The sequence below is a fragment of the Sebastes fasciatus genome, chromosome 1 (assembly GCF_043250625.1).
Source record: "Sebastes fasciatus isolate fSebFas1 chromosome 1, fSebFas1.pri, whole genome shotgun sequence".
NCBI lineage: Eukaryota > Metazoa > Chordata > Actinopteri > Perciformes > Sebastidae > Sebastes > Sebastes fasciatus.
The window spans coordinates 22225075-22237501 of NC_133795.1; the positions used below are offsets into that span (position 1 = coordinate 22225075).

The 12427-nt window shown below is 42.0% G+C and overlaps 1 protein-coding gene across 15 annotated transcripts in view; it reads left to right on the top strand.

The window, feature by feature from the left end:
* LOC141768708 (dedicator of cytokinesis protein 3-like) overlaps positions 1-12427 on the top strand; it is a 239196-nt gene that overhangs the window by 161463 nt on the left and 65306 nt on the right. For all 15 annotated transcript variants that reach the window (XM_074637029.1, XM_074637073.1, XM_074637051.1 and 12 more), the window contains one exon: positions 12266-12414. In XM_074637029.1, the coding sequence (XP_074493130.1) occupies positions 12266-12414 (149 nt within the window). The remainder of the gene's footprint in view (positions 1-12265; positions 12415-12427) is intronic.

Consider the following 12427-nt stretch of genomic DNA (forward strand, 5'->3'; position numbering starts at 1 on the left):
TAACATCACACTCAGGAGAAAGCGTTCCTACAGCACAGCTCTGTCGCACAGAACAGCAGGCTGCTAAAGTACAAATCACAGAAATGTCAGTGGACGAATATTTATCAGCACTGAAACTACCGGTAATATAATAAATCAGTACATTTTGAATTTGGATAGATGTTTAAGAAGTTTATCTGGACCAGGACAGAATACACAACGACGCATACAGTATCTCATAGAAATAAGAAATAAAGTGTTGTTAAAGTAAAGTAAAGAGCCGGTGTGATCTCGTCCACTGCCCGTTTCAACACCTCGTTGCCACATGTGAAACAATTGTCATACAACCACAGCCATGGAAGCAAGCTAACGAACTGGATCAACAGAGATAATGTGAACATTAGATTCTACCCGACCTGAAAAGCCTCAGCACATCTCTCTGTGGTCCGTGTGCAGCTGGGTTATCAAGGCAGCGAGTATTTGAGATACAGCTGGTGAAGTGATTCTAACTACTGCTGCTGGCCAGAGGCTAACGCTGTGATGCTAACACACACTAACTGCTATCAGTCACATCGGAGGAGCGGACGGGCCCCGGCTCCAATGCTCTGAATTTGGACTGCAGCACCCATTTTAAAACACTAGCTGTCAATGCTACATATTGCTCCTTTAACAAAGTTGTAATTTTAACCCACACCTAAATATTTCCCCAACCTTACCCAAGTAGTGTATGTCCCTAAATCCAACCAAACCTTAGCTGAAGCTGCTTGTAATTGGAAAACGCTTTTGTTTTGTAGCGGTTTCTGAAGGTACAGATAAATGATGTCTTCCTGCTGATGCGGCCGTCAGATCATAAAACACTTCTGTGTGTATTTCTGAAGGCAGGTGTTGTTTAATTTGCAGGGCTTGTTGGTATTGGTGCAGTTTTTTATTTTTTATATTGCCCTTTGGGAGCATGGACCAACCAGCTGGCTTGTAGACAGTTGTTTTTTAGGGAGCGTCATGTAGCCCTCTGAAGTTGCCCTTATTCCGGACCTCATTGTCCTTTTTGTTTCCTGCACAGCTCCATAAGGAAACTGGCATCCCAAGCTCTGTTTGTTTTTAAGCGCTCCAATATCAGGAATATATCATTTGCCTCCTGGACCTCATGACCTTTGACCTCTCTGAGAGAAGAGAGATCTCCCTCCAAAATGTCCCTTTTGGCACTGTAAGGGAAGCTTGTCCTTCCAAAGTGTCTGTTTCTGCTCTGTTGAGCTGTACGTGGAGGTTGTCCTTCCAAAATGTGTGCTCATGTACTATATTGTCATTCCCCTATTCCCCCATTAATAATATGAAGGTTGATGTCTTTCCAAAATCAGAGCTTCCACTCAGTTCTGGCTGAAATATCCACTTAAGCATATATTTACACCAAAGTTGCATGTCTATTTCTGAATTTTTACCAATTTGATGTTGTTGTTTTTTTCTACTTTTTAATTGTATAATCTACTTTTAAAGATGAATTATATGTGGTTACTGTATTTATACAAAACATGAATAAACTTGAGACAGGAGTCATAAGAAACAGCCAAATAACCGTCTGCAAACAAGAGAGAAATAATAGCTAGAGGGTGAGATGGAGTTGGTGTGAGGGAGTGGAGCCCAGGTCTGTGGTAGGGGCACTGTGCCTGTCGGGGCTGTACAAGCATTTGTCCCCCTCTCTGTTACATTTAGATTTAGGAAGTTAAAAAAGTGAAGCACTCTAAGCATTATATTGACATGAAAATTAAAATCTGGATGTCCTGAGAGATCTGACAGATGTTATTTTGTAACAGGGTGTGTAAATGTATCGTACAGTTGTACAGAGAGGAAAGTGTCCTTCCTCTCTCCACCTCTCAAACTGCACACAGCATGGGACAGGACAGGCTGGCATCCCTGCTATCACATCCTGCTTCTGGCAGTGGCTGTGTGTGTTTGTGTGTGTGTTTTGCGTGCCACGAGGCAGGGTTCACACAAGGTCAGAGGAGGATTTGGGATGGAGTTTTCACCAGACTAACAAGCACAGGACACAACACACACAGTCTCAGATACACACACACACACACACACACACACACACACAACACATATTGCACGCTGCATGAAGCCAAACTCCTGCTAGAGAATGTTACCTTCGCCAAACTCTATGACAGCTTGGAGTAGTTGGTGGCTTAGCAGAGGAGCATAGTGGTTATCAAACTTCAATGAAGGGAATGTATTTTACTGCAGTAAACAGCAACTAAATATGCATTCCCACCTATATTTCAGTGTCTAGACTTGTTCCATTAGGGGGCATTTATTTAATGATATAATGTGCAGGAATTTGCTAAAAACAATGTATAGACTAATACAAAAGTAATCCCTCTGAATCATCACTTATGTCCCACTAGAAGTGTGTGGTGGTATCTGTTTCTGCTGAGACGCTGCAGCCCTCTGCCTGTATTTTCTCTTTTCTTCTTATTTTGCTGTGTTCAGGACGCTTCTGTGTGTCAGCAAACAGCCTTTCAGCCCCATGTGGGTGGTGTAACCCCAAGCCAATCACAACGCATAGGGTGTGCAGCCCGTTCAGGTCGTCAAATACCACCGCTGTGTCACGCCCCTCGACATCTGATACCGAGACACAAGCATTATATATATTGATGGGCACAAGTCCCCCTTTAGTCAGATATAAAGTGGTCATATTTCACGGATGAGAACAGGTTTTGTGTTCGTATGTGCATGTTTTCCAGACGGTGTCCTCCTTTGACCGAGAGCAGCGCTGAGCCACAGCGTACAGGATGAAGCCTGCCCTTCGGCTGCATTCATTCAAAATCAACTCGCTACCTTCCCGCAATGTTGTGGTCATGTTTATTTGTGCTTTAGAACATAACCACAATCAGAAAATAATGTTTTATTTCTCTGATTCACTGCTTTGCTCTCACTAACGCCGCTCCCTCTCTTCATTCACTGTTCACATCGCTGCTCTCTGTCTCCGTCGCTCGCTAGTTCAGCCGAGGAGGAGGAGCCAACTTTGAAAGTCGTATGTTTACAAACAGCAACTGACAACAGTTGCACATTATACTTTTAAAAAAGCAGTTTTATACAGTCTGTGAAAAGAAAATATAATATTTGGTATATTTTCACATTAAAGTCTGACCTTGAGAGTCTTTAATGTCACCTATTTGCGTGCTTCTATCCAAAGTACCATATTGATGTTCTGAGAACATGTTTAAACAAGTTGTGCCCATTCACAATCAGAACTTTGACCCTAATCTGCTCACTCAATAATACATTAGAAAACATCTGACGTTCCTGTCTCAGTGAGATGAAGTTCAGGATTTAGACTGAAAGATACATTGTACATAAAAATCCTGCTTTGTTGAGTCATATCCTCAGAAAGCAGTGGCAGCGTGTTACAATACCAGTTGAGCAGAGGAGACCAAAAAGGAATCCAAAGGCTCTTTGTTTGTGGTCCCCGGTGGTTTGCCTCAGCGCTTTTGTTTTCAGTAGCGCAGCAGCCGCTTTGACAGGTGTGAAAATGAAGCGGGACGTTTGCTAATGGATCTGAGGTGCTGTGAGTGTCCCCTCTGATTTTGGAGATGCCAGACTCACTCGCTTCCTATTAAGAGGCCTCAAACTGGTGACTTCCTGAAAGTAATCCGTTACACATTGAAGATTACCTGATTAAATTTGTAGTCCGACTTGTCAGAGTGAGTTACTATCCAGTATAACGAGGCAGCAACCTGAGAGCTGTGGCACAGCAGCGTGGATGTGTTGAGTTAACATACTCTTCTTCAACGAGTTTGGCTTCTGCCCTGCTGAAGTGTCCTCGAGCAAAATGCCGGGACTGTATCTGAAATCATACACACATTCTCTATGTAGAGGCTTTTGTGGAAGGAATGTTTGAAACTGTGCTGGTAATTAATTGGTGCTTTGTTAGGGACATGTCTTACTCACTGCTTGTTCCATTGCATTGTGGTTTACCACAATACAGGCCACACAAAGTCTCCATCTGCAGTTCACAATCTTTTTTTGCATAAAGTTTTTATTTTATTGGTCCTTCTGATACCTTACTTTTGGATTGTTTGCACAACGACAGGTAATTTAATATTTACTACCGTACTGGCTAGGGAAATATGAGCTACTTGTTATCATATCAAAGATAAAATGAGAACTGATGACGTTAGCTTACACAAACCATGAACTGTACACTACCTACAGTTTAAATTAACAGGCTCTTCTCATACACCGTTCGTTAGCTGTACCTATGAAAAGTAATGCACTATAATTCATATATATCCCACGAAATCAATATGTATTTAATCCACGTAATTGTGAACCAGGAAGTATAAAGTGCGACAAAGCCAGACAAACTTCTGCATAAGAAGGAGGTCGGGGTGGATGGGTGAGTGAAAACAAATACTGGACTTCTGCCCAGGTGTGTCCCGTTTGAAACCAGAAGTCAACGTTGATTTATTTGTCACGTAACTTTCGTACTTACTGTGTGTAACACCACACTATATTAACTACTATGAGAAATACGTTTTTGTACGATACGAACCGTTGGTATGAGGATACATTGAAATTAATATAAATTAACAACTTACTGAAATCTCAAGTACTGCACTAATTTGTCTTCATGCAGGCTGTTTTCTGTTTGGGTCATGGTAACTATGGTTGGTAAAGTCCTATAGCTCCGGGTGTCCATAATGTCACAACAATGAGAAAAAACTCTAACAACTATAGATGCTTTTCTGCTGAGTTACTTTTTTTTTTAACTCAAGGCGTTCAGGGCGCTCCTACAGAAACGCGAGGTGCAGAGTGGAAAAACGTGAGACACTCAGCAGATTTGGGTGGTCAAAGGTCAAGGTCACTGTGACCTCACAAAACCTGTTTTTTGGCCACAACTCAAGAATAAATATGCTAATAATGACAATATCATACAAATGTCTAACAGGATAAAATGATGAAGTGATGACATTTTGGACAGAAATGGATGTAAACTGCAGCTTGATTAGTTGGCGGAGGCATACAGCGGTGAGGTGGTAGTTTTTATATAATATGCAAATTGTGATTTTTTTTTTCTAAATGAAAGTGCAATATTTTAAATAATTTAATGAGTTTAATATGCTAATCCAACAATTAACCCCAACCAGGCACTTCAGACCTTCACAACATGCCTTTTGCTTTTAGTCATTTGTCAGGTGTGAAAATACAGCAGGATGTCACTAATGGAAAAGAGGTGTCGCAAGTGTCCCATTAGATATTGGAGCTGTCAGGCTGAATAAAATCCTATTATATATGAATGCCAAGCTGTGACAAACTCTCACCCGCTGGAGACCCACATTTGGTCTCTGACCCACGGCATGAAAAAACACTGATGTAGTTTTATGTTGTGGTAGAAAATGCATTGCTGTTTGTTGATGCGGGGGAGATGTTATGGTGGGCCTTTCTAGTTTGTGGGCTGTCAGAGTGATTAAGATCTTCACATTATATCCCTCTAACTCTGTAAAGCAAAAGGCCAATGCAGCAATAAAGAGGAAAGTAAATGTTTGATTTAGTCAACTGTGGTCAGCGCTGCAGCCCTGCCGGAAGCTGCCTCGTAAGGCTGAACATTAGCTGTTGTTTTCTTTCTCTCGGTGCTCATTATTCCACTTTGCTTTGCTGTGGTGAACACGTAACTATGCTGACACCTTTGTGTATGTTTCTTTTGTGTTTTGTTTTGCTTAGCTAATATAAAGATGGTCTGACTATGAGGCCCAATGAAACCGAACCGCTTCGGCAAACAGCATCATTATCTGGTATTCGCTCGGTTGCTTTTTATAGTGCTGAAGTGGTAAAGATGTGTTAAACGGTGTTGGTGTGTGTGTTTGCGTATTCGTTCCCGCAGGATATGAAGGTGTGATTACTCACTCCAGCTGGGGAAAGAGGCAGAGGAGGCAGTTAGGGAGGGAGGGAGACAAATCCACAAATAGTCGACACAAAAGACATTTCCACTCTGCAAAAAAAAACTTTAGTGCTCGGTTTTACCTCTGAGATTGTGTATTTTCTCTCAAAGATAGACAAATTGGGCAGTTTCCTGTCAAAGTACCATATATCTCTATCTGTGGCATGTATGGATACCAGCTAGAGGGAGAGAGTAGACTCGGTTCCCTCCTGTTGTGCCAGCTGCTGCACCTGTACCCAGTCTAGTTGATTAACTCAGAAAAGGGTCAAAGGTCAAACAAGCACATCCACCCACTGACAGATGTCCAGATTAAATCCACAGTCCTGGTTTTAAAGCAGGCAGACCGACTGTTTGAGTAAAACAAGTACAGATGGCACATTGCTGCGATGCTTCCACTCCCTGTTGCCTCAAAACCTGCCCTCATGCTGTTATTTCACGCATGTAGAAAAACAACTTTCGAGTCATCTTAGTTAGTCATTTTTTTCTTGTTGTGATCGTGTTCTGAAAAACTAGTTTAGAACTCGACAGACCTCTGTGGAAGAGTTGTCTGTTTCTCAGAGACGTGTTGGAATGCACTCAGTTGGCTCCGTGGCAACATTTAGAAAAAAACAATGTTTGTTTCCCAAAGTTTATCAGTAAGAATTTGAGAGTTTGAGGCAATTTGACTAATATGCACCACTTAAAGAGATGGTGTGTAGGATTTAGTGACATCTAGTGCAGATTGCAACCAACTGAATACCCCTCCGCTCACTCCTCCCTTTCCAAGCATGTTGGAGAACTACGGTGGCCTTCAGGTAACGTTAAAACGTGAATGGCTCTCTCTAGAGCCAGTGTTTGGTTTGTCCACTCTGGGCACTCATTCTAATCTCACGAAAAGACAACATAGTTATGAATATTATATTCCATTTCTGCTAATAGATAACAATATTACTAAACTATAAACTAAATCTCACACCTATATAGGGGCTCTTGTCACCCCTTGCCCACTTCTGATTGGTAGTCGGTTGAGTCTGTTGTGCTTCACACATTATGGTCACATGTGGTTCTGCACTGCCTTACCTCATTGAAACATTTCTTTCACACTGGATTGGCTGAGTTAGCAGTTCCTCCAACTTAGTGGATGCACATATTCTTTGCAGTTCATTCATTAGTCCAGTTTGTATCGCTCAGATGTCTTGAGGAAAGTATTCCAGATCTTTTCCTTTGTTGTGTGTCTGTAGCGCTAAATAAAAGTGACACGCAGGCTCCCTTCTGTTATTGAGGTGAACTTGAGCCAAGCACATTCTTTACTATTCCTCCCAGCGGCTCCTTTGGCAGACAGTAGGCAGCCAGTGTCGGGCAGCTCTCTGGTGTAAATGTGTCTGTGAACCTTGCTCCTCTCTCAACCTGCTGCTGTAAATAAGAACTGTATGCATTTTGTGTGTCCTGTTTCTCAGTGATGTGTCTACTGGGTTCTGCTCTGTACAGCACTTTACTGCTGACTCCTGCTGAGCTGCTGCTTTGATTGAGGAGCACTCTCGGGAACAGGACGGGGTATTCTGCCAAACATAGGTTTAGAATCATTTATGCTATAAACAGACCTGTATGAGCTTTCCCTGAGCATCAGTGCACCATCAGTGAACTGAACACTTTGGACTGGCTTTTTAGGATGCAACCTATTGTAGCACACATGAATTAATGAAATGATGTGCACAGGTTGATACAGACTGCCTGTGTTATCAGGGATGGTCTCCTGTGTTTACAGTGTTAATAATAATATATATTGCGTCCAAAATTATTTACTAACATGCTATTTAGTACGCTAAAACAGTTTGTGAGATATTATAGTATGTCCGAAACCTTAGTATGAAACCAGTATTAAGCAAATTGCATACTATTTCTGGTTAAACATTACAGTATGCAATGTTGGACACTACGGCGGCTTAAATATCCCACAATGCAATGTGTTAGTGACGACAACGTCCAGAACGGACGTTGACAGACAGCTCTGTAACGTCAATAACTCTTCAATTTAACTGTAACTATAAGATTTCCCTTTGCCAAGCATAATATACATTTTAAATTAATTCAGACTTTGATTCTCACAAACATCGTTTTGGTCACATGAGGTTGGCACAGGTTACCATGGTTACACATCTCCAACCAGCAAGGAGGCTCTCAGAAAGTGACAACGTAAATTACTGCTCATTGTGTCACTCAAAGATACATACTGTTGTTTATTCACACAAAACGTTGAACGATAGGACACCTGTTGAGTATGTAGTGCATAATATGTGATTTCGGACAAAGCCATAGTCGTCTTTTGTCTCCGAACTGGCAACATCCGTGGCCAGAGGCATTACGTTTTCAGGTTGTCTATCTGTACGTACATAACATAGACGAAGTGGACGTCACTGTGACATCAATCATTGGTTTGTGGACTGCTGTTTTGAAGCATCGAGTTCGGCATTTGTGTCGTCACCATGTTGATTTTTGGCTGCTGCCATCTTGGTATTTGGCTGTCGCTATTTTGTTTTTTTGCAACCAGACGTGACACAAGAGGGTGGAGCTAAGTACAACCAAACTCTAAACTCTAAATGAACTGAAAGCACACTGTGAAAAGCCGTGGTAGCAACCTGTTGCCGCGCCCTAAAGCATCCCCTGCTTTATGGTCTATTTGACTCTAAATGGGAGCATAATTTACAAAATGAACATCATGCTGTATTGAAGAAGACTTGAAACTATCGATTGAAACCATAAACTCATGTTTACAATGTTTACTGAGGTAATAAATCAAGAGAGAAGTAGGATCATTTTCTCATAGACTTCTATACAATCAGACTTCTTTTTGTAACCAGAGGAGTCGCCCCCTGCTGACTGTTAGAAAGAATGCAAGTTTATGGCACTTCAGCATTGGCTTCACTTTTCAGACCCGGAGGATGACCACTGGTGCGTCTGTCCGGTCCATTCTTGTGAACGCAATATCTCAGGAACGCCTGGAGGGAATTTCTTCAAATTTGACACAAACGTGCACTTGGTCTCAGAGGTGAACTGATTATATTCTGGTGGTTAAAGGTCAAGGTCACTGTGACCTCACAAAACAATTTTTTTGCCATACCTCAATTCATATGCTAATTATGACAATTACACACAAATGTGTGAAGGATAAAATTATGAAATGATGACATTTTGGATAGACATGGATGTGAACTGCAACTTGAGTGGTTGACGGAGGAATTCAACCGTAAGACAGTAATTCTATTTCATTATTATATTACAAATATCTAAATATTTTTTACTAAATCATCCTGTTTTTGTTTGCGGTTGGAGATTTTCTATTTCTTAAGTGTGTGAACTGTTTGATTTTCTAAAAGAGGAAATATCTAATCCATGTCACCTTGTTTCAGTTTTTTTCATTAATTTTACGTTTCATTCATTCATGTATTCATACTAACCCTGGCTCTTGTGATGACTATTTGAAACCATCACTTGTCACTGGTACTTCTCATGTTTTTCACTTTAACTAGATGAAATAATGAATTAATTAGTAATAAAAGAGATCCAGTAAATGATCCCATATGTTGCCTGTCCTGAAAGATGATTGCTCGCACTCTGAAAGATGCTCCTGCATCATTAATGATCACATGCTCGTGCAGAATTTTAATATGGCCTCTCACAGAGTGTGTATTAAACAGCATTAGCTTCTGTGTCCACTGGGCATCTCCTTAAAAACAAATGCTAAACAGATGCTGAGGAGAACTGCTGTGTTACTCTTGCTGTTGCTAAGCAACTAGCGAAAATCCATTTGAAAAATGGCACTCTTTGGCTAAAAGTTGTATAAGTAGTATTTTTAACCTTGAGTGCTCGCCGCGCTGAGTGTTAAAAACATGCTAATGACTCAGCAGTGTCTGGGTGGTGCGACAGGGTTCCCAACAGGAACTACTGACAAATAGATGCCAGTGCTGTGAAAAGGACTTTCCTGTGGACACATTGCCTCTGAGTTGTATTATAATTTAGAAATGACTGTTTCAGCTAGGAAACAACCTTTTTAAAACGCTTTAAATACCCTCTTATACCTACTGCAAATAAACATACAGATGTATTTCTTACTTATTCTGTCATGGAAGCGTGATTAATGGTGAGCTGTTTGAATGCAATGTTTTAATGTGTACCTGTAATAGCCAGTAACTCATCCTGGAAAACCTAGTAAAGCTAAACTGAGATCAGACTTGAAGGTTCGGCCTATCTGACCGAATGTTAGGTTCAATTCTTTACCAGCAACGGGAGTGAAACCACAGTCAGAGCAGATAACATATTCAATGTCTCCCTCATGTGGGGTTAACAGCTGTAAACTAAAAGGGCACAACTTTGTTCAAGAGCAGGGCTCCACTTCACAAATTGTAGTGATGGTGTATGAATTATTAAAAAACGACTTAACCTTCGTCCTCCACAGCTAATTATTAAGCTATTAAATCTAGAAATACAAGATAACTTTAGTGTGTGTTCACTGTACACTGCCCTGGTGCTGCACTGTGTTCGCCACCTTCATGACGTAATTACCGGTGTACACATGATGTGTGATTTTTCCGTATTTATGTTACGTTGTCTCTAGACATATTGTACTTAGTTAACGCACGTATTTTAAAGGGACTCTCCGTAAGAATCAGAAAGTGACACCTGTGGCCGTTAAGTCAACCACAGTCAGCATCCTGTTGCTCGGGCTTGTGCTTGAACTACCGACACACACGAGACTGAATGTGATTGACAGGCATCATGTTGATTAACGTTAGCAGCATTAACCAGCTAAATCCACAATATCACTATATATTTTACCTGCTTGGCAGTAATGTTAGCTGACCAAACGAAGGCCCCCTATGAATGGAAGGCCTGGCCGATGTTTATCCTAGTTTTAACTTTTCCTGCTTCAGCCTCCCGACCGTGGTCAGAAGAGGAGACACCGTAGTTTTGGTCTCCTGGGCCGGAGTCGATAACGTTACTTGCTCCGGAGTTAACCCCCGTCACTTCACTCAGCAACAGGAAACAAGACACAGGCACCCTCTGTTGGTCTGGAGGAGCTGCAGCATTTATTTCTGCACAAACTGCAACTTCCACTGAACATTCACTGATGTTCTCAGAGCTAAACTAACTCTCTTCTGCTCCGCTGCTCACTCGTTTTCTCTCACACACTCGCCGCTGCTCTCTCTCTCTTGCTCCACCACTCCCTTCCCAAGTGCACACACACTCCCACAACACTAGTTTTCGCCCAACGTCGGTCACATTCCTGTTTTTCAAGACGTGCTTCACTAGATATAACTGTTCTTCACATTAAAAGCAGTTTACAGGCTGATAGAGGAAACCCAGAAAGTCACGTAAGGTCTCATTTTTGAGGTTAGTTTACAACCTGTTCACACATTTGCAATAAAAAACGATTTATATGTGTAAAACGTTACATACAGTCCCTTTAAGGCCAACCATGATGTTTTTCCTTAACCTAAGTGAGTGGTTTTGTTTCTTAACTGCTGGTACTGCACCTTCAATACACGCGTGTAATATTCACGCCTCGGCGAGGAAAAATGTGACACTGACACGCTATCCTCTGGTGGACAGACCGGTCTATGACACTCTTCAGCATAATATTGGGTTTTGTTGATGGTAGATGTCAATAAACTGGCCGTGACTAACCCCACTCATTTTACTTGCCACTCTGACAAGGCTGTTAAGTCTGGTTTTCTTGGACATGTTTCGTCCGTGATCTGGACAAATCTGACCATGATCCTGCAGTCAAGCTGTTCGGCCTCTGAACAGAAAAGTTGTTATAAATATTAATACAGCTCCATGTTAGTGTGCTCTGTGTCCCAACCCTCCCTGTCTCTCCTTACAGTGGCATAGAAAATAGTGCAGCTCAAAGCAAGAAGGTCAATGGTTCTATTCCTGCTACCTTTGTGTGTCCTCACCACATGTCTCTTGTCCATAGCTTGCAGAGCTGGTGGACTGGGCACTGTAAAATGTGTACAAGCTCTGTGATAGACTGTGATCTGCTCACAGTGTTTCTCTGCCTCCTGGCCAACACATGCTGGCATGGGCTCCAACTCTCTCTGTGAGGATGAAAAGGAATCGGCTGGTAAAACAATGAACGCATTCACCTTAACTGTAGTACAGTGTGAGTTGTTATTGTTTGAGTGCCAGCGCCGTGGATAACACGCTACAGAGAAGGCCTCGTGGTGCCAAAGAATGACGGCTTACTCAGCTTCTTCACCAGTTAAACAATATGAACTTAGTGTGCTGAATAACAGATGAGTGTAATCCCTCTCTCTCTCTCTCTCCCTCTCTCTCCCTCTCTCCCTCTCTCTCTCTCTCTCCATCCATCAGAAACACAAAGTGGATCTGTTCTACAAGGTCCGCCACGTGATGATGGAGCTGATCGACCTGAGACGGCAGCTCCTGTCTGGTCACCTGACGCAAGACCAGAGCCGAGACGTCAAGAGACACATCACCGTCAGACTGGACTGGGGCAACGAGTGAGAATACAAA